The sequence below is a fragment of the Nannospalax galili genome, unplaced genomic scaffold (assembly GCF_000622305.1).
Source record: "Nannospalax galili isolate Female #2095 unplaced genomic scaffold, S.galili_v1.0 scaffold196, whole genome shotgun sequence".
NCBI classification, from domain to species: domain Eukaryota; kingdom Metazoa; phylum Chordata; class Mammalia; order Rodentia; family Spalacidae; genus Nannospalax; species Nannospalax galili.
The window spans coordinates 607,941-635,606 of NW_008337421.1; the positions used below are offsets into that span (position 1 = coordinate 607,941).

General features: G+C 41.6%; 2 protein-coding genes and 3 non-coding genes across 6 annotated transcripts in view; 4 read left to right on the forward strand and 1 right to left on the reverse strand.

Annotated features, from left to right (window-relative positions):
* Positions 1 to 27,446, forward strand: LOC103733692 (olfactory receptor 6S1). Its single transcript, XM_017798013.1, has 5 exons — positions 1 to 987; positions 25,612 to 25,776; positions 26,537 to 26,657; positions 26,960 to 27,041; positions 27,323 to 27,446. The coding sequence occupies exons 1-5, from the start codon at positions 1 to 3 to the stop codon at positions 27,444 to 27,446; spliced, it is 1,479 nt and encodes a 492-aa protein (XP_017653502.1).
* Rnase11 (ribonuclease A family member 11 (inactive)) overlaps positions 1 to 27,666 on the forward strand; it is a 49,792-nt gene that overhangs the window by 1,292 nt on the left and 20,834 nt on the right. The window contains exon 2 of one of the 2 annotated variants that reach the window (XM_029563317.1): positions 19,103 to 19,170. The exons of the other annotated variant lie outside the window; for it this stretch is intronic. The gene's annotated coding sequence lies outside the window, so the exon portion shown is untranslated. The remainder of the gene's footprint in view (positions 1 to 19,102; positions 19,171 to 27,666) is intronic. 2 annotated transcript variants of the gene reach the window in all.
* Trnat-ugu lies at positions 26,031 to 26,103 on the forward strand. Its single transcript has one exon. It is a non-coding gene; the product is annotated as a tRNA-Thr (tRNA).
* Positions 26,323 to 26,394, forward strand: Trnap-agg. The gene has a single exon. It is a non-coding gene; the product is annotated as a tRNA-Pro (tRNA).
* On the reverse strand, positions 27,353 to 27,434 carry Trnal-aag. Its single transcript has one exon. It is a non-coding gene; the product is annotated as a tRNA-Leu (tRNA).

Genomic DNA, 27,666 nt, shown 5'->3' on the forward strand with positions numbered 1-27,666 from the left:
ATGATTCCATGTGGGAACCAGAGTTTTGGGACAAGCGAGTTTGTCCTGGCAGGCTTCCCGAATCTGAACGGCACAAGGGTGGAGCTGTTTTCCATGTTCCTTCTTATTTATCTGCTGACTCTGACAGGCAACGTGATGATTGTGGGGGTAGTGGGAGCTGATAGCCGCCTACAGACTCCCATGTACTTCTTTCTGAGTAACTTGTCCTGCCTCGAGATTTTAATCACGTCTGTCATCATTCCTAAGATGCTGAGCAATTTCCTCTCGAAGCGGCATACGATTTCCTTTGCCGCGTGCATCACTCAGTTTTATTTTTACTTCTTTCTTGGGGCCTCTGAGTTCCTACTGCTGGCTGTCATGTCTGTGGACCGTTACCTGGCCATCTGTCGCCCTCTGCACTACCCCTTGCTCATGAGTGGGGCTGTGTGCTTTCGAGTGGCCGTGGCCTGCTGGGTTGGGGGGCTCCTCCCTGTGCTTGGTCCCACGGTGGCAGTGGCCTTGCTGCCTTTCTGCAAACAGGGTGCTGTGGTGCAGCATTTCTTCTGTGACAGTGGTCCTCTGCTCCACCTGGCCTGTACCAACACCAAGAAGCTGGAGGAGGCTGACTTCGTCCTGGCCTCGCTTGTCATTGTATCCTCACTCATGATGACTGCCGCATCCTATGGCCACATAGTCCTGGCCGTTCTGCGCATTCCCTCTGCGTCAGGCCGTCAGAAGGCCTTCTCCACCTGCACGTCCCACTTGATGGTGGTAACCCTCTTCTATGGAAGTGCCATCTTTCTCTACGTGCGGCCATCACAGAGTGGTTCTGTGGATACTAACTGGTCGGTGACAGTGGTAACAACATTTGTGACACCGCTGCTGAATCCATTTATCTATGCCTTGCGCAATGACCGTGTCAAGGTAGCTTTGAAGGACATGTTCAGGAAGGTAGTAGCAGACTTTTTAGGACATTTTTTACTTGTTGAGACTTTGGGTAAGAAAACAGTAAGGGAAGGAACTCAGTCTCAGGTCTTTTTTTAAAATATTTTATTATTTTTATTTTATGTGTCTAAGTGTATTGCCTGCATGTACGTGAGTGCACCCGTGTCCTGCAATGCTGTGGAGGGCAGAAGAGGGTTTCGGATTCCCCTGGAACTGGAGTTAAGGACGTTTTGTAGCCACCATGTGGGTGCTGGGACTCGAACCCAGGTCCTCTGGAAGACCAGTCAGTGCTCTTAACCACTGAGCCGTCTCTCTAGCCCCTCAGTCTCAGGTCTTTATGTCCCCATTGTCCCTTTCCCCTTATCAGTATGAACATCATGAGAAAAGCCAATATTGAACTTCGAAGATATGAAGTCTAAACTTCTCTTTCATATAAAATACATTGATTCTATGTTGCACCTAATATAGCATACTAACTTCTAAAGATTTTTAAAATTTTTTATTTATTAATTTATTTTATTTTATGTGCATGAATGTTTTGCTTGCATGTATATAAGGACACCCATGTCATGCAATGCTCACAGAGGCCAGAAGAAGGCGTCAGATCCCCTGGAACTGGAGTTACAGATGATTGTTAAGCTGTCATGTGGGTGCTGGGAACTGAACCTGGGTCCTCTGCAAGAACAGCCAGTGCTCTTAACCACTGAGCCGTATCTCCAGTCCCCTACTTTTATTTTTTAAGTATGTATGTGTGTGGCAGTGTGTGAGCTTGTGCACATGAGTTCAGTGCCCATGGAGGCCAGAGAAGGCATCAGATTCCCTGGAGCTAAAGTTACAAATTACTGTCAGCCACCTGATCTGGTGCTGGGAACCAAACTCCGGTCTTCCGGAGGAGCTGCAAGTACTCTTAACTGTTGAACCATCTCTCCAACTCAGTGTAGAGCATTTTTGATATATCATGACCAAATGATCGTTTTATCTTCTACCCAGCATCATAAGATCTGAAGTATTTGAACATAAATGAGTTTCTCTGGGGAGGGGTCTATAGCTTTAATTCAACATTTTAGGAATATTTGTGTATATCCTCTCCTCAAAAGTTAAAAACTGGCTGGGTGTGGTGGCACACGCCTTTAATCCCAGCACTTGGGAGGCAGAGGCAGGGGCAGGAGCAGGTCGATCTCTGTGAGATTGAGGTCAGTCTGGTCTACACAGCTCAGCCAGTCTAGACTACATAGCGAGTTCCAGGCAAATCTGGACTATAAAATGAGAACCTGTTTCAGTCTGCCCTCCTCTCAAAAATAAAATGAGGCTGAAGGACTAGAGATTTAGTTGCCCCAAAAGTCATCTTTTTCTAAAATGGAATTAAAATAATATGTTTTTAAAATATGAAACTCCAGGCCAACTGGGGCTACAGGGAGACACTCTCTCCAAAACAAAACAACAACAACAACAAAAAAAACCCCAAAAAACAACACAAATAAAGCAAACAATACCCACCAACCAACTGAACAACAAAAGCCCCCAGTTAAAAACTGATGATAGTTTCAACAGAGGAAATTGTTAATGAAAATCAAGACTATGGAAAAATATAAAAAAGAGGCCTGGGGATACAGCTCATTGGTAGAATGCTTGTCTAGCATGCATGAGGCTCTGGTTTGATCCCCAACACTGCATAAACTGGATATGACAGCGTATGCCTATAATCCTGGCATTTGGAAGGATCAGAAGTCCAATTATCTTCGCCTAAATAAAGTTTGAGGCCAGTCTGGGGTACATGAGATCCTGTCTTAAAAATAAATAAAATACGGGTAGGGAAGGTGGCTCCGTGGGTAAGAGTACTTACTCTGCAAGTACGAGGACTTGAGTTGAAATCCTCAGCACCCATGTAAAAGGTCAGCATGCCTGTGAGTGCTCGAAACTGCAGCCCTGGGTGGACACACAAATCCAAGAGCTCGCTGGCCCACCAGCCTAGGGAAAATGGTGAGCTTCCAGCTCAGTGAGAGAGCCCTTTCCTGCTTTGGCCTCTGCATGTGCATGTAGAGGTGCACACACAGACCACACACACACACACACACACACACACACACACACAAAGGATAATAAATAAAAAATAAACTCATTTGAAATGGTCCTGTTCTTCGGCCCCCCCTTGACTTCCCCTCACTTCCGGTTGCTTTCTTTTGTTGTTTGTGTTTTCTGTGTGTGTGTGTGTGTGTGTGTGTGTGTGTGTGTGTGTGATTTTGATGTCTGTGTATGTGTACGTGTGAGCACGTTTCCGTTTGTGAGTGCAGGTGCACACCTGTGATGTCGGTGCCCACCTTCTATCTTGTTTGAGTCGTGGTCTCTTTGATTCTAGCCTCTGTGTACACCAGCCTGTGATTCCAGACATTCTCCTGTCTGTCTTCCATCTCTGCACAGGAGCACTGGGATTTCAGGTGCTCACTGCTGCACCCCGCTTTGCAGGTTCTTGGGGTCACATCCTTGGGCGAATGCTCTGCCAGCTGAGCCATCGCCCACCCCATTTTTGTTTTCTTTTGCAATTGTATTCTTCTCACTAAAGCTGTTAAATAACAGTGTCTCAAGGGCTTTTTTCTTTTGCCTTTATGCTCTGTCTAGGAAATTTCACCTACACCAAAGTTTTAATGACTACATTTTTGGTGACTGACATATTTTTATCTCTAGGCCTAATCTCTGATCTCCAGACTCAGGTGTCATTGTCTCCATAACACCACAGAGGGGTCTCCAACTCAAATCCTCATCCCTTTTCTCTAACCTTGGTCACTCTTCTTGGGTTTTCATCTCAGTAAATTCAGTTTACCATTATCCATTACATAAATCAAAAGTCTAAAAATTTGACAATTTCGGTTTTCCATCCAATCTGTCACCAGGACTTGACCTTATTCAGTGACCAGCCCTAAGTTTCTCCAATTCTACAGCAACCTGAGTATATATATATATATATAAATTCCTTTTGAGACAGGGTCTCCCTGTAGCCCAGCTGGCCTGGAACTCCTTATGTAAACCAGGCTGGCCTGGGACTCACAAGAGATCAGCCTGCCTCTGCCTCCTGCATGCTGAGATCAAAGGTGTGCGCTACCACGCCTGGCTCTGAGTGACATTTTCAAAAGCACAGTTGGTCACGTTACAGTCATCTGCTCTAACACTGACCATTTAAATGCTTTCAATGTTATGTTACCTTGCTAACTCCACAGCCTAGTTACAGTCTATAAGACATGTTCCACTCCCTGACTGCTTCTCAAATTTCTCAGAACACAGTGTTCTCCACTGCATTCTTATGATTCATATTTCTTATAAATTGGCCTCTACATAATTCCTTCCTTTTGCTAGAATTGTATTTGCTTTTGCAGAGGATCAGGGTTTAAGCACCAGGTATGCACATGGTGCACTTACGTAATTCAGACAAGACATCATATACATTAAATAAATAAATGTCTTAAAAAGATGCAACTGAGACCAGGCCTGGTGGCACATGCCTTTAATCCCAGCACTCGGGAGGCAGAGGTAAGCATACATAGAGGTCTACATAGTGAGTTTCAGGCCAGCTGGGGTTACAGAGAGACCCTGACTCAAAAAGACCAGAAAGAAAAAAAGCAACTGCAACCATTAATGCTTCCAATAACAAAGAATTGAACTCACATTTACAGAATGTTACACTTTCTGTTAAAAAAAAATCTTAAGATATGTATTTTAAAAATATTTTATTATTTTTATTCTATGTGTATGAGTATATTGCCTACATGTATGTAAGTGTACCCATGTCATGCAATGCCTGTGAAGGTCAGAAGAGGGCATCAGATTCCCTGGAACTGTACTTACAGGTGGTTGTTAGCCACCATGTGGGTGCTGGGAACTGAACCCGGATCCTCTACAAGAGCAGCCAGTGCTCTTAACTGCTGAGCCATCTCTCCAGCCCCAAGGCAAGTATTTTTGGCAGGGTTCCTGTCCCACCCAGGATCTGCATGCCCCTCTCCAGTCTTGGCAAAGCAATTCACTCTCTGCCACCTGTTCTCAGCTCAGCCTATGTCTCTGGGATCCTTCCCTGCTGAGACTTGCAAACAAGAGCTTCCCTGACACCTCCCTGCACCATGCCATCTGAGCTCTATGCAGCCCAGACAGTGAGCTCTGACCTAAACCTATCAGCCAGGATTAACCCTGTGGAGTTAATCCTGGAATCTCAGCTCAAAAGCTGCCCCTATCTCTAACTGAACTGAAACCACTTTTTCACCCCATTTGCACATCAACATAGACAGGCTACAGAACTGAACATCGTACACCATTTAGGAAACAACAAACAAGATACAAATAAACATTCATCAAGGACGAGATCGCTTATCCATATCAAGAAGTCACCACATAAGTCTAGATGCCTAGGTCTCGTTAAAAAAAAAACACAAACAACAAGAATGACCAAGATAATATGGCTACTGTAGAAATCAGTACCCCCATCATAAAGTTCCCTGAGAATGGCAACCTAGCGGATGCACATGACAGTGATTTCAAAATAGCAATTATAAATATGTTCAAAGAATTCAAAGACGATATGAATAAAAAGTGGCCAGGTGTGGTAGTGCATGCCTGTAATCCCAGCACTCAGGAGGCAGAGGCAGGTGGATCTCTGTGAGTTCGAGGCCAGCCTGGTCTACATAGTGAGTTCCAGGACAGCTGGGGCTACAGGGAGACCCTGTCTCAAAAAGATCAAAGGGAGGGAAAAAAGTAGACGAATAGTGTAAAAATACAAACAGTTGAATGAAATAACTAAAACAATTCAAAATATGCAAATAGAATTCAATAACAAGGCAGAATCTCTGAAGAAAAGCCAGTCTGAAATAAAACTTGAAATAAAAAACTTAGGAACTCAAACAAACAAACTTAGAGGAAAGAATGAAAAAGGAAGTGGAGGGAACAGAACAGAGAGTGACGGACCTTGAGGACGAGCTGGAGGGAACAGAACAGAGAGTAACGGACCTTGAGGACGAGCTGGAGGAAACGGAACAGAGAGTAACGGGGCTTGAGGGTGAGCTGGAGGAAACGGAACAGAGAGTAATGGGGCTTGAGGACAAGCTGGAGGAAACAGATCGCTCAGTCACAGAAAATGTCAAATCTAAAATAACTGAGGCGTGAAATATGCAGGATCTGTGGGACACTGTAAAGAGCAAACTTACAAAAGGGTATAGAAGAAGGGAAAGAGGTATGTGTCACGGTACAAGAGGCATACAGAACACTAAGTAGACAGGACTAGAAAAAGAACTCCCCACGTTGTGTAATGGTCAAAACACTAAAAGCATAGAACAAAGAAAAGACATTTAGAGCTGTGAGAGAGAGATCAAGTCACAGACAAAGGCAGGCCCCTCTGAAGAACAGCTGACTTCAATGGAGACTATGAAAGCCAGAAGGGTCTGGACCAATGCCATACAAGTCATAAAAGAACACAGATACCAGCCCATACTACTACTATACCCACCAAAGCTATCAGTTGTAACAGGAGAAAAAAGATTTCCATGATAAAAACAGATTTAAGGAATCTATGTCCACAAAACCAGCTCTATAGAGAATATTCAATGAAATACTTTGGTCAGAAAAGAAGACTGAACGTTCTCCAGAGGACACATAGAATAAGCAAATTATTCCAGAACAGTTAACCAAAAGAAGTCTATGAAAATAGCACTATAACACCAACACAACAAGAATGAATAAACATTGGTCAGTAATAACTCTCAATATTAATGGTCTCAACTCTCCAGTAAAAAAGACTCAGACTAATCAATTGGATTAGAAAACAGAATCCATTAATTTGCTGCCTCCAAGAAATGTACCTCACCAACAATGACTGACACCACCTTAGGGTAAAAGGATGGAAAAAGCTATTCCAAGCAAATGGAACGAAGGGCAGGTGCAGCTATTCTAATATCCAACAAAATCAACTTTGAACTAAAACTAGTCAGAAGAGACAGGGAAGGTCACTTTATACCCATTAAAGGAAAAATGCACCAGGAAGAATTTATAATCCTAAACATACATGCACCTCACACAGGGGCATCCAGTTTCATGAACAAAACTTTATTCACTCTAAAATCATACATTAACTCCAACACAGTGATAGTGAGTGACTTCAACACCCTACTGTCACCAATAGACAGGTCAAACAGACAAAAGCTAAACAGAGATACCATGGAGTTAAATGACATCATAAATAAAATGGACTTTACAGACATCTACAGAACATTCCATCCAAATACCAAAGAACATGTTTTCTTCTCAGCAGACCATGGAACTTTCTTCAAAATGACCACATATTAGGACACAAAGTAAGTCTCCACAAATTTATGAAAACTGAAATATCATCTTGTATTCTATCCAAACAAAAAGGAATAGAACTAGATATCAACAACAATAAAAATGGGGAAAGTATGCAAACTCATGGAAGCTAAATATCCTATTTCTGAATGAAAATTGAACCACAGGAAAAATCAAGAAGGAAATTAAAGTTTTCTTAGAATTGAATGAAAATGAAAACGCAACATACCCAAACCTTTGGGAGACAATGAAGGCAGTCCTAAGAGGAGAATTTATAGCATTAAGTGCCTACAGCACAAAATTAGAAACCTCTCATATAAATAAAATAATGATGCACCTGAAAGCCTTGGAAAACCAACAACAAACAACACCTAAAAAGAGTAGATGGGGGCTGGAGAGATGGCTCAGTGGTTAAGAGCACTGACTGCTCTTGCAGAGGACTGGAGTTTGATTCCCAGCACCCATATGGCAGCAACTAACTGTCCTTAACTTTAGTTCCAGGAGAATCTGACGCCCTCTTCTGATCTCCGTGTGCATTGCACGACATGGGTGCACTCACATACATGCAGGCGATACACTCATACACATAAAATAAAAATAATAAATAAAATATTTTTTAAAAGAGTAAATGGAAAGAGAAATAAAATCAAGGCTGAAATTAATGAAATAGAAATGAAGAAAATAATACAATGAATCAATGAAAGAGTTGGTTCTTTGGAAAGATTAACAATATTGACAAACCTTTAGCCAAATTAACAAGAGAGAGAGAGAGAGAGAGAGAGAGAGAGAGAGAGAGAGAGAGAGAACGAACCCAAATCAACTCAGAGACAAAAAGGGCAATATGACAACTGACCGTAAGGAAATTCAGAAAACTGTAAGGACATACTTTAAAAATCTAAATTCACCAAGCGTGATGGTGCACACCTGTAATCCCAGCACTCAGGAAGCAGAAGCAGAAGGATATCTGTGAGTTCGAGGCCAGCCTGGTCTACAAAGTGAGTTCCAGGAGAGCTGGGACTACCTGGAGACCCTGTCTCAAAAAGACAAAAAAAAAAAAAAAAAAAACTAAATTCAACTAAACTAGAAAATCTAAAAAGAAATGGATAAATTTCTAGATATGTATAGTTTACCAAAATTAAATCAAAATGACATGAATAATTTAAATAAACCCATAACAACCAATGAGATAAAAGCAATAATTAAATTTTCAAGTGTAAAGAAACCAGGGCTAGATACTTATAGCAAAGAATTCAACCAGACCTTCAAAGAACTTACAGCAATACTCCCCAAATTATTCTGTAAAATAGAAAATGAAGGAACACCCCCCTTTCTATGAAGCCAGTATTACTCTACACACATGCAGGCATTATACTCATATACAGAAAATAAAATAAATATATAAAACAAAAAAATTTAATCCACAAAATATCTTGTACTAAATCTAACAAAGAAAGTAAAGGACTTGGACAATAAAAACCTTAAGACATTGAGAAATAAATTGAAGAAGATACCAAAAGATGGAAAGACCATCCATGCTCATGGATTGGTAGGATTAATATTGTGAAAATGGCCATCCTACCAAAAGCAATCTGCAAATTCAATGCACTATCCATATAAAACTCTTACCACAATTCTTCAGAGACTGAAAAAATAATTTTGAATTTCATATGGAAACACAAAAAAAAAACAGGATAGTTTAAATAAACCTGAATAATGAAAGAACTGAGTTAATACCACCCCTGATTTTAAATTATACTACAGAACTATAGTAATAAAAACAGCATGGTACTGGCATAAAAACAAATAACTGATCAGTAGAAGAGTTGAGGATCCAGATTTAAATTCGTAGATTTACAATTACTTAATTTTAAAAAACTGATTTATTATTTTTATTTTCTGTGTATGACTATTGCCTGCATTTGTAAGTGCACCCATGTCAGGGAATGCTCATGGTGGTCAGAAGAGGGAGTTGGCTCCCCTGGAACTGGAGATACAGACGATTGTTAGCTGCAACTGAATTGAACCCAGGTCTTCTGCAAGAGCAGCCTGTGCTCTTAACTGCTGAGCCATCTCTCCAGCCCTAATCACCTGAGTTTTTTTTTTTTTTTTTAACGAAGGAGCCAAAAATAAACACTGGAGAAAAGACAGCATGTTCAAGAAATGGTGTTGGTCAAACTGGATAAGGGCTTATAGAAAAGTGAAGCTAGCTCCTTATCTCTCACCAGGCACAAAACCCAACTCCAAATGGATCAAGGCCCTCAACATAAGACCCTATTCCCTGAATCCTATAGAGGAGAAATTAGGGAGTACATTGGAACTCATAGGCCCAGGAAAGGACTTTCTGAACACAACTCCTATAGTACAGCCATTAGGTCTGACAATTGACAAATAGGATCTCATGAAACTAGAAAGTTTCTGTACAGCAAAGGACACCATCATTCACATGAAGAAGCAGCCTACAGAATGAAAAAAAAAGTCTTTACCAGCTATACCTCTGATAGAGGGGTGGTATCTAGAATATGCAAAGAACTGAAAAAAAAAAAAAACATGAAAAACTAAAGAACCCAATTAAAAAGTGGGGCCAGAAACTGAACAGAGATTTCTCTAAATGGTTGACAAATACTTTTTAAAATGTTCAGCATCTTTAGTCATCAGGGGAATGCAGATTAAAACCACTTTGAGATTTCATCTTACCCCATTCAGAATGGCTAAGATCCAAAAGCCAAACAACAACAAATGCTGGAAAGCATGTGGAGAAAAGGGAACTCTTAACCACTGCTGGTGACAGCACAAACTGGTGCAACCACTATAGAAATCAGTATGAAGATTTCTCAAAGCTCAACATTGATCAGCCATGTGACCCACCATACCACCCTTGGGCATATACCCTACTACAGGGATACGTGTCCATCCATGTTAACTGCTGCCCTTTTCATAATAGCCAGAAATTGGAAACCATCCAGATGTCTATCAGCTGATGAATGAGTAATGAAGATGTGATACATATACACAATGGACTAGCACTCAGCTCATAAAAAAATTACAAAATTTGCAGGTAAGTGGATGGAACTGGAAACACTCTTCCTGAGTGAGCTGACCCAGACCCAGAAAGACAAACATTAGCTGTTCTGTCTCAGAGCTGAATGCTAACTTTGAAATCTTAGATATACATGTTTCAATTTGAAAAATCCAGAGAAGTCAGGAAACTAATAAATGACCATGGGTGGGGGAGGGAGGCTTCCTGGAAGGGGTGGTAGAATGCCATGATATGAAGAGGGAAAGGGAGCATTAGCATAGGGAAGGGTTAAATGGGGTGGGGAATGGGAGGGCAGGGCAGAGGAGGGAGCATGGGAGTGATATCCAACACTAAAGGCCTTTAGGAAAAAACATATGAAATCCTACCACTCTAGAAACTTTTCATTTTTATTTTTTGAGACAGGAAACCTTTTGTTTTCTCTTCTGCTTCTTCCTTCCCTTTATGTATCTGTATCTCTCCCATCTTAGTGCTCTAGCTAAGACTTCAACTGCTATATTGAATAGGAGAGAGATCCTCCTGACTTTACTGAAAATGCTTGTTTTTCACTGTTTAGGATGATGATGGCTGTGGGCTTGTACATCGCTTTGTTGTATTGAGATAAGTCTGCTGTAACCCTACATTCTCCATGACATCATGAAGGGATGGTGGTTTTGGCAAAGGCCTTTTCTGAATCTAAGAGATGATCATGTGATTTCTGTCCTTGAGTCTATTTATGTGGAGGATTGCACTTATTGATTTACATATGCCTAACCATGCTTGTATCTCTGAGATGAAGCCAACCTGATCATGACAAATTATTTTTTATGTATTCTTAAATTCAGTTTGCAAGTATTTTACGCTCATCAGGGAGATTGGCCTATAATCCCGCCCCCTATTCTCTACCTAGTAATACTGGTTTCATAAAAAGAATTTGAAAGTATTCCTTCCTTTTCTATTTCACAAGATACTTTGTGGAGTATTGGTGTTAGGTCTTCATTGAGAGTGTGGTAGAATTCTGCTCTGAATCCTTCTGTGATGGCTAATCCTGGATGTCAACTTGACTGGATCTGGGATTAACTGAAATGAGAGAGATCTTCTTGATTGGATCATCTGAAGCTGGAAGACACACCCTAGATGTGGGTGTTACCTTCTGATGGCAGCCGGTATAAAAGACCAAGGCAGAGGAGAACGCCAGGCTTCTTGCTGCTTGCCTTCTCTCGCTGGTGAGTTCGTCTTGCTGCTATAGACTGAAGACTAGCTGATCTTTTGGAATTCGTCAGACCTTCAGCGCCAGATTGGGACTACTGAGACATCCAGCCTCGTGGACTGAGCGACTACGGATTCTCAGCATCTCCAGTGTGGAGCAGCCATTGTTGGACTACTCAGACTCTATCCTGTGAGCTAAGCTGATAAATCTCTATACACATATATTCATTCTACCAGTTCTGTTTCTTTGGAGAACCCTGACTAATACACCTTCTATCCCTGGGCTTTTATTAGTTGGGAGATTTTTAGTTACTGCTTCTATCTCATTGGTTGTTATGCATCTGTTAAAATTATTTCCTTCATCCTAGTTTAACTTTGGTGGGTCATACGTATATAGAAATTCATCCATTTCTTTTGTATTTTCCAGCTAGTTGAATATAATCTTCTAAGTATGTCTTTATGATTCCCTGCATTTCCTCAGTGTCTATTGTAATGTCTCCCTTTTCATCTCTGATTTTTTTCATTACTTTTTAAAAATTATTCCAAAGAGAGGCAATTTTTAACACATTTTTCCAGAAATAACGTGAAGCAGGTTGCATAAAAATATACATACAATGAAGTTTAAGGGGGGAAAATAGGAATAAGAAATCAAAGACCAAAGGATTTGCCAACATGGGGGCAACTTTGGTGGAATAATGAAGGTTTCCATTAGCTCTGTTCTTTTTTTTTTTTAATCTTAAAGATTTTGTTGGGCTTGCTAACAGACCATAGAGTAGAGGTTTATTTACAGAAGTGTGGGGACCCCCCCCATTTATGGTGACACAAGAAAGCCCACACTCAAATATACATCCTCTGACTTCCCGACAGCCCCACAAAATGGCGAGAGAGGTGCCTCATGGCGTTCTTAGCTTATATATCCTTAGCCCCTCCCCCATATGCAGCTAAGGTCACCTGATTAGGTATAAGGGGTAAACATGCTGGCATAGCAGTTGGAGGACACGTCCAGTTAACACTCCATCCCTTCCTTTGGCTCTAACATTCTTTCTGCAAACCTCTTCTGCAAAAGTCCCTGAGCCTTGGAGGGGGTGATAGGTGTGGGATGATCTTCTTTGAATTGTGGCAAGGTAGTGAAATTTCAGCTGCATCATCTGTCTATCATGGGCTGTTGGCTCACTTCAGTGGGATTCCATCTATTATAAGGATTTGGCGCTAGGATCCAAAAACTGAGGGAGAACATACTTTTTTTGTTTTTCTGAGTCTGTGTTACTTCACTTAGTATAACAGTTTCTACATCCATCCATTTATCTGCAAATTTCATGATGCATCTTTCTTTACTGCTAAGTAGAATTCCATTGTGTAAATGTACCACATTTTTGTTAACCACTTGTCTGTTGAGGGGCACTTAGGTTGCTTCCATCTCTTAGTTATTGTGAAAAGAACAGCAACAAACATGGTTGTACAAGTGTCTATGCAATAAGATGAATCCTTTGGGTATATGCCAAGGAGTGATATAACCAGGTCATATGTTAGGTTCATTTTCAGTTTTTTAAGAGTTCACCACACTGCTTTCCATAGGGGTTGCACGAGTTTGCAATCCCACCAGCAGTGAATGAGTGTTCCCCTTTCTCCACATCCTCACCAGCATTTGGTATCATTTATTTTCTTGATCTTAGACAGTCTGACTGGGGTAAGGTGGTTTTAATTTGCATTTCCCTAATTACTAACGATGTTGAACACTTTTTAAGATGTTTCTTAGCCATCTTTGTTTCTTCCTTTGAGAACTCTGTTTAGATCTTTAGCCCATCTTTTAATTGGGTCATTTGTTTTCTTTGTTCTTTGTTTTTTGAGTTCTTTGTATATTCTGGATGTTAAACATCTATCAGATGTGTCAGTGGTGAAGATTTTTTTCCCACTCTGTGGGTTTTCTCTTCATTTCTTGATTGTTTCTTTTGCTGTACAGAAGCTGTTTAGTTTAATAAGGTCCCACTTGTTGATTCTTCACCTTAATTCCTGAGCAACTGGTGTCTGATTTAAAAAGTCCTTTCCTACACCTCTATCTTGTAGGTCACTGCTAATGTTTTCTTCTAATAGTTTCAGGGTTTTGAGTTTCACATTGATGACTTTGATCTATTTGGAGTTGACTTTTGTGCAAGGTAAAGATAAGGATCTAGTTTCATTCTTCTACAGATGGAGATGCAGTTTTGCCAGCACCATTTGTTGACAATGCTGTCTTTCCTCCATTGTGTGTTCTTGGAACCTTTGTCAAATATCAGGTGGCTGAAATTGCGTGTACTCAAGTTTGGGTCTTCAGTGATGTTCTGTTGATCTATGTGTCTATTTTTGTGCCAGTACTATGCTGTTTATATGACTATAGCTCTGTAGTATACCTTGAAATCTGGTATACTCTCCAGCATTGCTTTTTTTGCTCAGGGTTGCTTTGGCTATCCAGGGTTTTTGTGCTTCCACACAAATTTAAGGAGTTTTTTTTCCAATTCTGTGAAGTATATCATGGGGATTTTATTGGTATTGCATTGAATCTATATATTGCTTTTGGTAGGATGGTCATTTTCATAATAGTAATTCTTCCAATCCATGAGCATGGGAGGTCCTTCCATCTCCTGGTGTCTTCCTCAATCTCTTTATTTAAAGATATAAAATTTTTGTTGTAGAGATCTTTGATGTCTTTAGTCAGGTTTATTCCAAGATATTTATATTTTTTGTGGCAATACTGAATGGGAGGGTTTCCCTGCACTCTTTCTCCAATTGCTTGTTATTGGCATATAGAAAGGCTATTAATTTTTGTAGATTAATTTTGTAACCTGCCAGTTTACTGAAAGTGTTGATCAGTTCTAGGAGTTTTCTGGTGGAATTTTGGGGATCTCTTAGGTATAGTAACATCATCTGCAAAAACTGATAGTTTGACCTCTTCTTTTCCAATTAGTACTCCTTTAATTTCTTTCTCCTGTCTTATTGCTCTAGCAAGAATTTCAAGCACTATATTGAAAAGAAGTGGAGATAGTGGACATCCTTGTCTGGTTCCTGATTTTATTGGGAATTCTTCCAGTTTTTCTCCATTTAGAATGATGATAGATTTAATTATGTTGAGGTATGTTCTGTCCAGTCCAGTTCCCTATAGGACTTTGAACATAAATGCATGTTGAATTTTATCAAAAGCCTTTTCTGCATCTATTGAGATGACAATGTGGTTTTTGTCTTTGTCCGTTTATATAATTAATGATGTTTATTGACTTGCATATATTCAACCATCCCTGCGTCTCTGAGATAAAGCCTACTTGATCATGGTGAATGATCTTTTTGATGTACATCTGTATGTAGTTTGCAAGTATTTTGTTGAGAATTTTTGTATCTATGTTTATTAAGGATATGGTCTACAGTTTTCTTTTTTGGTTGTGCTTTTACCTGGCTTTGGTATAAGAGTGATGCTGGCTTCATAGAAGGAATTTGGAAGTTCTCCCTCCGTTTCTATCCTTTTGAATAAATTAAATTGTATTGGTTGGAGGTCTTCTTTAAATGTCTGGTAGAATTCTGCTGTAAATCCATCTGGGCCTGGGCTTTTTTCACTTAGGAGGCTTTGTATTACTGTTTCAGATTCCTTATATGTTATGGGTCTGTTTAAACTGTTGATCTCTTCTTGGTTTAACTTTGGTGGTTCCCATGATTTTAGATATACATCCATTTCTTTTAGGTTTTCAAATGTAATAGAGTATAGGTTATTAAAGTATTCCCTTATAATGTTCTGGATCTTTGGGGTTTCTGTTGTGATGTTTACTCTTTCATCTCTGATTTTGTTGATTTGGATTTGCTCTTTCTTTCTTTTGGTTAACTGGGCTAAGGTCTGCCTATCATATTTAGCTTTTCAAAGCTCTTAGATTCATTGACTGTTTGTATTGTTTCCTTTGTTTCTATTTCATTCACTGCTGCTCTGATTTTTGTTATTTCTTCTCTTCTGCTGGGTTTGGGTTTCATTTTTTCTTGCCTTTCCAGAGTCTTCAGTTGGGATCCTAAGTCATCTATTTGTGCTCTTTCTGATTTTTTTAATGTAGGTACTTACAGCCATAAACTTCTGTCTTAGGACTGCTTTTAAAGTGTTCCAGAGGTTTTGTTGTGTTGTATTGTCCTTTTTGTTGAATTCCAAGAATACTTTTATTTCTTTCTTAATTTCTCCTTTGACCCACTCATCATTCAGGTGTGTGTTGTTTAATCTCCTTAAGTTCGTGTAGTGAGTAGAGCTTCTTCCATTGTTGATTTTAAGCTTTTATTGCATTGTGGTCTGACAGAATGCATGGAATTATTTCAATTATTTTGTATTTGTTGAGGTTTGTTTGGTGCCCCAGTATGTGGTCAATTTTTGAGAAAGTTCCATGGAATGCTGAAGAGAAAGTGTATTCTTTGGTGCTTGGGTGGAATATTCGAAAGATGTCTGTTAGGTCCATTTGATGTATGGTATCATTTAATTCAGATGTCTCTCTGTTTATTCTTTGGTTGACCTGTCTAATGGAGACAATAGGGTATTGAAGTCCCCTACTATCACTGAGTTGGGGTTAATTTGTGTCTCAAAGTCCTGTAGTGTTGTTTTTATGAATTTGGGTGCACCAGAGTTTGGCACATATATATTAAGGATTGTAATATTTTTTTGGTTAATTGTTCCTTTGATCGGAATGAAGTGACCCTCCTTATCTCTTCTGATTAGTTTTAGTTTGAAGTCTACTTTGTCAGATATTAGAATTGCAACTCCTGCTTGTTTCTTGGTGCCATTTGTTTGAAATATTCTTTTCCATCCTTTCACCTTAAGGTAGTGCCTGTCCTTGAAAGTGAGATTGGTTTCTTGCAGACAACAAATAGATGGATTTTGTATATTAATCCATTAAACTAGCCTGTGTCTTCTGACTGGGAAGTTCAGTCCATTGATATTTAAAGTTATAATGGAAAGATCTACATTGGTTGCCATCATTTTGGTTACTGTTTGCATTCTTTATCTACTTTTGTGTTTCCACAATTATCCCTTCATTTTGTTTCTTTCTGTTGCTCCTGGGGTATAGCTGTTCCTTTTTCCATTTTTTTTGTATTGCTTCAAGTATTCTTTGAAGGACTGATTTTGTGAACATGTATTTTTTCAGCCTGTTTGTGTCATGGAAGATTTTTCTTTCCCCTTCAACGATAATAGACTTTTTTTGCTCAGTATAGTATTTTGGAATGGCATCTATTGTCATGTAGAACTGGAAATACCTTGATCCAGGGTCTTCTGGCTTTCATAGTTTGCATTGATAAGTCAGCTGTAATTCCGATGGGTTTCCCTTGTATGTGACTTGTTTTTCTTTTGCTGCTTTCAGTATTCTCTCTTTGTTCTGCACATTTAGTGTTTTTACTATGATATGTTGTGGGGAGTTTCTTTTCTGGTCCTGTCTAGTGTTCTATGTGCTTCTTGTTTTTGTGTGGGGTTGTCTTTCCTTAGTTTTGGGAAGTTCTCGTCTATAATCCTGTTTAAGATCTGATCAGTACCATTAACCTGAAATTCTTCTCCTTCCTCTATGCCTATGATACATAGATTTGGTGTTTTCATGGTGTTCCACATCTCCTGCATATTCCATTCCTGTGTTTTTAAAAAAATTTTTCATGACCTTTGCTTGAGCGGTCCAATTATTCAACTTTATCCTCCAGTGTTGATACTCTGTTTTCCGTTTCATTCATTTTATCAGTGAGGCTTTCTCCTGTTGTTTCAAATTGGCTTATTGAATTCTTCACTTCCTTCTTCATTTCTGCCTGAGTTTTCTTCAATGTTCCTATCTCTTTTGTGAATTCATTCAGAAGTTTATCCCTATCTTCTTTTAGTTCTTTGATTTGTTTGCTCGTGTGTTCTTTAAATTTGTTGAATTCCTTAATCATGTTTGTGATTGTTCTTTTAAATTCACTGTCCTGGGTTATCTCTAGGGGGTTCTCCTTGCAGAACTCTTCTCCAGGACTGGTGGAGTTTGGTGGAAACGTGCTGTTTTGGTTTTCCCTGTTATTATTTTTCCATCGTGATTTTGGCGTGTGGATTTCTTTTGTTGTTTGTGATTCTGGTATGAAATTCAAGCCTTCCTTTGTTGAGTTGTAAGTATTCTTCTGTTTGTATTATTGGTGTGCTTCAGTTGTTTTCTTATTGGGTATGTGGAGCTGGTTGGTCCAGGTTTCAGGTTCTCTCAGATTTAGTTTGGAGGAAACTGGTGCCTTCAGTTCAGCTACTCAGAGCTCCCACAGAAGCCCAAGTCAGGCTCCAGTCAAGTACACTCAGGCTTCCTTCTAACATTTGGACCCCTACTAGGGGGTACTCGGAGCACAATTTGGGAAGTTCATTAACAGGAGGCCTGATTTTGGCACTTTCAGGCTGTCTGCTGAGTTCTCAGCCTAGAAACTTGTTAAAGTATATACAGATGCTTTATAAAAAGAGATTAAAGGGAGTTACCATATAATAGGGCCATATAATAGGGGGACATTACTCCTTCTAGGCATCATAGGCTAATAAAATAAAACCTCAATGCCAGGAATGGACTCCTCCTCTGGAAGCTGATTACCAGGGGTCCCACAGACACTCAAACAATACTGGCCATTGCCCCTGCTCTTGGTTACCCACCACAACTGGATGGTAAGACCATACTGCTGAAGACACTACATATATGAGCCGTAGAACAAACAAGAAATCAAGCTGGTGCTGACTTCAGAGCCTCATCTCTACTGGCTACTGTTCATAGTGCTGGAAGGTGCTATGCAAGCTACTAGAAGGAAAAAATAATCATCTACCTTATCCAGCTGTGAATTCTGTGAACTACAATAACAACTGCCTGGAAGGATAGGCTCAGTGGTGCAATAGTGACATGACTATTACGGAAGTAGCTAACCACTCTCTAATTGAATTTAAGGTCCTGACATTGATACCAGGCTTAGGAATCTGAGACTAGACAGGACACAAGGCATAGAGAAGAACCTAATACTAGTTTTCTACTGAGTAGTTATTTAAACTGACTCCTAATAACTTATAACCACAGAATAATGCATCTCTCAATTATCACCAGACAAGTTTCATTATGCAGCAGACAGTGGTTAACCCACAACTGGCCAATGTGCAGAGAACAAGAAGTTGCAGAGTGCTCATCCCTGAATAGAACACCTGTATCAAACTTCTGCCTCCCAAGGCTCAGGGATTATTGCAGAAGTTGGGGTGGGAAGATTGTAAGAGCCAGTGGTGGTGGATGACCATAAGGAAGTGGAGTTTTCCAGACAGCTAGTCAGTTACCCATATGAACTCACAGCCATGGTGACAGCACGTACAAGTCCCATGCTGCTTGCTCCCAGTGGCTACTGCTTCTCTACCAACCCAAGGGTGATGGGTGGATTGGGAGTGCGGTGGCTTCACTCTGCCATCTCTTCTGCTCGGATAATAAAGATGCTGGGCTGAGGCTCTCAGTCTCCGGGAAAGCAACATTTGCCTTGGTGGTTTTGCCACCAAGCTCATTCCTGATACACAGTTGGTGAATGACTAGAGTCCTGGACGAGGCCCTAGACTCCAGCTCGGGTGGAGACCAGAGGAGGGAGGCTTGGCTCTCCCTGGATCTCTTACGCCACTCAATTTTCTGTTTGTTCTAGACACCAAGTTGGGAGCTTGAAGGGGTCAGAGTGTTACGGAAAAATCAGAGACCAACAGTCGAAGTCAGGTGAGGAGAGGAAGTTTAATTTGCGGCTACTGGGACTGATCCACGGATCGCTTCTGTAAAGGAGTCAGACCCCTTGTTCAAGTTGTGGAGAGTTTTTATACTCACATGAATGAGGAATGCAAGCAAAAGGTACATAGCATATGCATGGTAATTAAGTAAGATAACATAGGGCTGCAAAGGTAACAGATGTGAACAGACGGGAAACAAAGACTTCTACACTGAGCAACCACGGGGGCAGCAGGGAAGACTCTTGCTCACCTCCCCCAAACCTATCTCTAGTCTTGGAGTTTTTCCTGCTCCAAAGTTCTTAATTGTAAAAGCTTTTAACATTTCCATAATAAGGGGCCCAAAAAGAAGAGCTGAGGGGCCCAGAGGTAGGGCTTAGGTGGAGAAGTGACATAAAGGTGGGTCCCAAAGGTGCATCCCAACCCAGCCGGCTTCTCTCTGCTTCATGAAAATTTACAGCAATCTGTAAAAGAGCCTAACTGGTAAGGAGGCCTGAATACCTTCCCACCGCCCCATCTTGATCCCCAAGCTCTGCAGGTCCAAAGGTAAATGTCTTGAGTATGGAGAGGTTCTTCAATGTCTTCGTTAAAGAATAAAAACTCTCCATTTTAGTCTAGGAAAGCCAAACAGACATGGTTCTAGGAAACTGGGCAGGCCGGTAACAGTGACATCACTCTTATGCCACATCGTAGATGGCGCCTCCTTGGTCCTTACCTTGCTGAGGTTGCTCCCTGCGTTCCTGATCTGCAAATGGGTTCACAGATGTGGGCAGCCTGGGCCAGAAGCGTACAGGATAGGATAACCTTTGCTAGATTTGCTTGCTCATTTCTTTGGACTCAGGCCTTGCGGTTTGGCAGCCTCTGCTAGGATTTCCAGGATTCACTTTACTGTAAGGTCTGGTTTCCTGGAAATCTTTTGAACTCTAAGAAGTGTAGCCTAAACCTTGTACATAACAAAGCCTGTAGCTATTACAAACTTCACGAAGGTCTATCCTACATTTGCATGTACAGTTTGGTGATGGTTCAGTTGGTAGCGTGGACCACTCCAGAGTTTTGGTTGCTGGTGACACAGATTCGATTCCAGCTCAAGACTCCATGGGTTTTCAGTATCTTTGATATTTTAGGCTTCCAAATCAAACGATTAGCACACTCATTTTTGTCTTTAAGCAACTGAATAAGAGGTTTTTGCTAACCATGCACCTTAATTTTTTGTGCACTCTGTAATCTTGCAGTGGGTTGGTTTAAACATAAGTTAGTGATGTTTGCTTCAGATTTCGGTTGGTTATTGCCTGATCTTCCACGCTGGCTTGACTTGTCTGAATTTCCAACAACCATTATTGTTATTTCTATATTCTTCCATTATTGTCAATAATTCATGAGAATTCAAGGTTTTAGGAGAAGGACTCTATTTCTAGAAGGACTCTAGAAAGGTCTGCCCTTTGAAAAGTCATCAATAAACAACCCAACTGAACACCACAGAGAAAAAGCAATGCAGAGGTCAGATATCCACACAGAAAAGAAAGAAATGGTAATTACCAAAGGAGGAATTGGTGGTCTTTATCAATGCCTAATACTGACAAGATGCCAGGGCAGTACCGTAGAATGTTCTGGAGAACAAACAGACATTGCAAGTCTTCAAGTTTAGAGAGACATGTACTTGAACAAGTACTCAATGTCTGCTTCAGGAAGTTCATCATTTAAAACTGACAAGGGTGGCTGACATGGTGACACCCGCCTTTAGTCGCAGCACTTGAGAGGCAGAAGCTGCAGATCCCTGTGAGTTTGAGGCCAGCTTTGTCTGCATATCAAGTTTCAGGCCAGCTGGGGTCAACAATAGAGATACCCTGTCTCAAAAAGAGCAAAAAAAAAAAAAAAAAAATTCTTTATTTGTGCGTAATTTTTTTCAAAATATGCCACTTATGTATTCATTACTTTTAAAAACAATTTTATTTTGGGGGGCCAGCGAGATGACTCAGCAAGTAACGGCACTTGTTGTCAAGCCTGATGACCTGTATTCAATCCCTGGGGCCCACAAGGTCCTCTTATCTACACATGCACACTGTCCCCCTTTCTCAGGCAAATAAATGAATAAATGTTTTAAAAAATAGTTTTATTTTTTACTTTTACAAAATAAAATTTAAAAAATACCCTGTGGTAATTAATCTTATGGAAGATTTTTAAAATTTGTTCTCACTCTTTCAGGGAAGACAGGTTTTCAGTCTTACAAGATTAAGAAAGTATATCAGATAGAGGCTAGTCATATTCCTAGGTTCAAATGGGTTGATGGAACTTACATACATGCAGTAACCTTCATATCAATGTTTAGAGCTGAAATGGGGAGAAAGAGGGTCCCCTAGAGGATTCTTAGTCTCATTCGTAAAAGAATTTAAGAACGGACCCAAACGGAAGCCTTTACAATTTTACTAGAATCTTAAAGAAAAATCCCCAGGACAGATGAACTGGTCATCTTGGCAGCTGCATTGAGGAGGTGAATGGTGGGAAGAAGGAAAGAAAGCCATGGAGCCATGCAGGGTTAGAGCTTACGTGGGGGGTCAGACACATGGCTGACTCGCAGCCACATGGCTGGGAGAAGGAAGCTTTAGAGAAAAAGTAAAGAAATACTACAAGATGCTAGGGGCAGCCCAAAGCCTTAGAGAAAGCATGTTTAGTAAGAAAGGCATGAAGAAGAAAAGGAGAAATTATGCTTACCTGAAGAATTCAGGAAAGCAGATAGACTTACAGAGACCTACATGACTGTGGCTGGACCAGAAGTTCTGCAGAGATCTGTGCTAGTTCCAGGAAAAATTAGCCACCTCATTAAGGCCCCAAGTATTCCGCCCATCTATTTAGCATAACTTAAGGTGACTCTGCCTTCCTAGGACTGGTTCCACCACCAGGTGATTGACAGTGATTGACAGTGAGACTGGAAAAGTGGGTCCTCCTCTGACAGATAGACTAGACATTTTATAGCCTGTACGAGTTAAATTTATGGGGCTTTTTGCTACTCTAACAGAGCCACTTTCTTCATAGTTGAAATCAACCAAGATGCCATTCAGCAGATAAGTGAGTAATAAGCAGTGATATATCTAGACAATAAGAATAGCATTCGGTGCCAAGAAGAAATGTTATCAAGCCATAAAAAGACCTGGAGGTAAATTTAAATACATATTACTAAGCTAAAGCTAAAAATGCTGTATATTGTGTAATTCAAACCTTCTGACATTCTGGTAAAGCAAAAACTGTGGAGATGGCGAAACAGGCAGTGGTTCTCAGGAGTCAGGGTAGTAGGAAGGAGTAGATGCAACACAGGATTTTCAGAATGATGAAACCATTCTGTATGACACTATAATGATGAATACATGTCATACATACATGAATGTACAATGCTACAAGTGAATCCTCATGTAGATACATTCTTTGGTTAATAATTATGTATTGATACTGGCTGGTCAATAATGGTGTTTCAAAGATGGTTTAAAAATGTACCAGTGATTATACATACATATACATATACATATGTGTGTGTGTGTGTGTGTGTGTGTGTGTGTGTGTGTGTGTGTGAAAAATGTAATTTTGGCGGGTGGGGGGGTGCCTGCTTTTAATCCCAGCACTTGGAAGATCTTTATGAGTTTGAGGCTAGCCTGGTCTATATAGCGAGTTCCAGGCAAGTCATGGCTACATAGTGAGACCCTGTCTCAAATAATAATAGTAACAATTATTATTGTTGTTTAATAATAATTATTGTTATTATATATTATTATTATTATTATTTAAAAGAAGTTTACCAACCTCCCCAGCCAACCAGACCCAGAGTTATTAAGGTGGTACAGTCTCTATGATGGACGCCCATTAACTAAGCATTAGGGGTTTTCTTACATCCTCCTCTTCCAAGTCATACACTGACAAAACTTCCTCACACTCTGTGCGGGACAGCTTTAGTTGTCAACTTGACATACCTGGGTAAAGGGAGCCTCAATTGGGGAACTGCCTTCTTTGAACTGGCCTGTGGCCATGTCTGTGGAGCATTTTCTTGATTTTTTGATGATGTGGAGGGCGCAGTCCACTGTGGGTGGTGCTACCCCTGGGCAGGTGGGCTTGTGTTGGATAAGAAAGCAGGCTGAGCAGGGGCCAGGGGAGCAAACCAGTAAGCACCATTCCCCCATGGCCTGTGCTTCAGCTCCTGCCTCCAGGTTCCTGGCCTGAGCTCCTACCTCAGGTTCCCTCAGTGATGAACTGTGGCATAGGAGATATAAGCCAAATAAACCCTTTCCTCCTCAAGTTGGTATTGGTCAGAGTGTTTTGTCACAGCAGTGGAGAAACAAACTAGAACATACTGCCGTCCCTGAAAGCCCTAAAATGTTCATCTTTGCTCTTTGTGGGTGGGTCTGAAGCCTTTTCCTTTGATCCCACCATTCTGTGTGGCATTAAATAAAGCTTGTGGCCTCAGTGACCATCTGCCTAGTGTTCCTCTTGAACCTGAGACTTTACAGCTGGCTCAGGAAATAAATCCATTATCTATAGTGATCAGCCTAGGAAACCAAATGGTAACACCCTTAAAAATCAGCCCTGGGCACTGGCGCTTGATCAGCAGCTTCTCCACTTAAGAGCAACCAAAGAAAGGCACATAGGAATTCGTAACCACTTGGGATGCCCTCATCTGTGTTGCAGTTATGAAATGGTAGCTCCCCACCCACAGCTTCCCCATGCTGAGAGCCTCCAGTCATAGCAAACCCAGGCCTTCTCCTTGTCCACCAAAAAGCTTCTCACTACCTGCCACTGAATCTTACCAAAGAGCAAGGGTTGGCAATGCACTGTCTCGCTGTGCCACATTCTGAATGTCCTTGATCCTTCCTGCTGACTTGATCTTTGTTTATTTCCACATTAATATTAAAGTATTTCAGAATAGAAAGTTGAGGGGAAATGGAAGAAATACAGGCAAATAAGCAAAAATGTAAATCAAAATATTGGTGATTCTCAACTAGGAATCGAGCTGTTCAGAGGAGGAAGTACTCAGGATGGGCCAGCACACCAGGCATGATACTGATCTCAAGTGGAAGGGACTCGAGATACTCTGGAGTCAGACAGGCCAACCACAGGAAATCGTAAGCTCTGGTGGGGTGGGAGAATATGAGAGTTGACCTAAGATCCTGGTGTGACTCCTGTGCACAGGAAGGCTGAAGGTGGATGGATTTATTGATCAGAGGTTTATTTGTTTTGACAGGTAAGAATCCTGTTTTCAAAGTCAACCTCTGCCTAAGAGGCTTCCTCTTGGAATGTTCTCTTGGGTATTTTAAATTTCTCTTAAATGTGTAACAAATTATGAGTAAAGGAGAATAAATCAATCCAGGAAGAGAACAGAAGTTAGAAGGTGAGGGTGAGGGGCTATAGCTGGCAAAGGAGAGGGAGGAAGAATATGATCAGAGAAGAAAGAGGTGGGGGGCAGTTCTGACTGCTTATTGGTTTTGTCTAAAGCCAATCTCTGAGAGTTCTAACAATAAAGATAATTAAAAACAATGATGATCACAAGGAGTATTTGTTTCCAAAGAAGTACACCGACAACTAAATAGCTTAATAATAACCTACAAAACTTAAATAGTTAAGTTAAATAACTCAGGGTTTTTTCCTAATCACTGCACTCCAACATTCACACACCACCTACAACTCCAAGTTGTTGTGGTGGTGGTGGTTGTGTGTGTATGTGTGTGTGTGTACATACATGTGTGTACATGTACCCCGAGGAGGCTAGGAGGCGACAGACCCCGCAGAACTGGAGTTACAGGCAGTTGTGAGCCACCTGCGTGGACCAGTACATGCTTTCAACTGCTGAGCCATCTCTCCAGCCCCAAAATATATTTTAACTTGGTTTTTCTGTTCTAGAAAAGGAGACAGGCCGTTTCCATGTCCTTAAGTTGGGAGGTCTGACAGATCACGCTGGAGTTTTGCTCATCAACTGTCTTGTGTAGGCTTTTTGTATATTTTTATACACTTGATTTGATTGCGCCGGTCTTGAGACTGTCTTGGGGAGTGGAGGCCAAAGGTCTGAGGGCTGAACGCAGAGTGCTCAGAGAACAGCCCCAGTGCGGCCACCAAGGACCCCATTCCTCCTGCCGTAGGACAGCACTGTGAGGCCCCCAGCAACTCGTCCCAGATCAAAAACACCTGCTGCAAATGCCTCGTTTGCCTAATAAATGGAGCACACCCCTCCTTTAAAAGGATTGAAGGTCAGCGGCGTCACATATATTTACATAAATGTCCCAGGAAACAATGAATCTAATATAATATATAATCTAATGCTTTCAGCAAGGAATAGTTAGGAAATTTTTCTTAGCTAAATACAATTTTTGTTCTTGTTTACCAGGTTATATAAACAAGATTTTTAAAAACTTTTAAAGTGTAAATCTTCCCTTTTTAACTGCAAAGCTGTGTCTACCTTTAGGGGAGGGGAACCCGCGGTTCAGCTGCTGCTTTCCGAGAACTTTCAGGGAGGCCGCGGTCCCGGGGTTCGACCCTCAGTCCCGAGGTGGCAGCTTTGCCGCCTGTCCCCGGTTTTCATCTGGCTCTTGCGCTGAGCCCCAGAAACCGTGCACTGCGCTCCTTGCTGGTCAGGCTGCCCGCTGGATTTTCTATCTCAGGGTCCCCGGTGTGTACAAGTCCGGAAATCTGTCTGGGTCCGTCCTGAGTTCTGTGCACGCGATGCAGCGTTCCAGTTACCAAGAAAAGGACTAGAATGTCTCTGTTCAAAGCCAGAACAGGAAAACATTCCCCAAGATCCTTAGTCTCATTTAATGGCCCGAACAGCCAGGCTCACGTTATGTATCTATAAGAAGAGAGATAGGAAGGCCAGATACCAACTGGGGCTCCATAGCTCAGGGGTTAGAGCACTGGTCTTGTAAACCAGGGGTCGCGAGTTCAATTCTCGCTGGGGCCTATGTAGTTCACTTTTGTTTTTCTTTACAAACGGAAGCCTTTGTGATTTCTGGGCTTCCTTTCTGCCACCGGAAGCCTCCCAGCAACCAAGCCTTGACTTCTGGGGAAGGCTGTCCACTTTACCAAGGGGCAGTCTGTCCTATCAACAGAAAATTTTCCAAGGCGCTTTGACCCATTGCAGAATGAGCCTTGGGGCAGAATTACGAAGACTTCCTCATGTGGCTCGTTGGTCTAGGGGTATGATTCTCGCTTAGGGTGCGAGAGGTCCCGGGTTCAAATCCCGGACGAGCCCAGTTTTTGGTTGAGGAAAATGTTCATCAACTGAAAGTTCTTGAAACGTGTTACGTTCTGTCTACTCCACATAGAAACCCAAGGCTGCACTGGCTGCGAAGCAACAGCCAAACCGCTGAAGTCCTTTTCTGTTCTTTCATAAGCCGGGGCAGCAGAAAGCAGGCAGGTGTCCCGGCCTCGAGTGCCGTGGAATTGAAGTGGTCACAGGCGCCCCTCGCAGCTTCTCTCTCATGATCCCCGTCCTTTCTGCTCTCCCGTCTTTGGGTAAAGGTCTGGGAGACACACATTTCATTACGCTGACCTCTGTAATCCTCACATTGATAGCTACTAGGCCCTTAGAAGCGAAAGAACGCGTTTGCTCTAGAAGCTACAAGAAAATAGTATTTCCTTTGGTTTCTATAGGCGCGGACTGGAGTCTCCCACGGGTAGGGGCCGAGCAGTGGGCTTCATTAAAATGCGAAAACCTAAATAGATGTTCATCTTTCCACACTGTTCTAAGTGCCTTAAGGGCATCTACAGACGGTATTAGAAGTTTACGCTATTACTGTCTCCACTCTACCGACTAGGACGCTCTCACCTGGAGCCCCTTCCGAGCTCCGCGCAGCCCCACCGACTCCCTGCGCCGCGGCTGTTCTCCGTGACTCGCACGTTTGCAGTTTGGCTCCAGAGCTTCTCTTTTGGATGGGCATCGTTGCTTATTTATCTTTCTGTACTTGTTAACAGCTTGGACAGCGTCAAGGGCTCGAAATAAGCGCTTAGGTGATTTAGGAAGGACGAAGCAAAACTCTGGGAAGCACATTGCCTCTGGGAAACCAAGGGCATAAAGGCGCCTTGAGAGGGTGGTACTGTCAATATTTTGCACGACGAAAAATTTGGAACTATAAAAAGTTCCCAAATAATGCACATGTACATCCTCTCTGAATTTGTAGTGTGCAAGGTGCCCCGTTCAAAAGACAGTGTGGCAGCGGTGGGATTCGAACCCACGCCCCCGAAGAGACTGGAGCCTTAATCCAGCGCCTTAGACCGCTCGGCCACGCTACCAGTGGAGACTAAGGGATGCTTGTTCTGTATTCTCTGCACTTCCCTAACCATCCGCCCTTGGTTCACATATTTGCACCTTTATCAGGTTCTTTCCGCCTTCTCTCCCATTTGTTTAGCCTTCGTTCTTCTTTTAAAACGACAGCATTCGGCGCCGTTGGGGAACTCGGTCCCACGGATCTCCAGGGCGGGCACGCAGCCGGGTCTATGCTGGCGGCGGGCTGGCCCTCGGGTC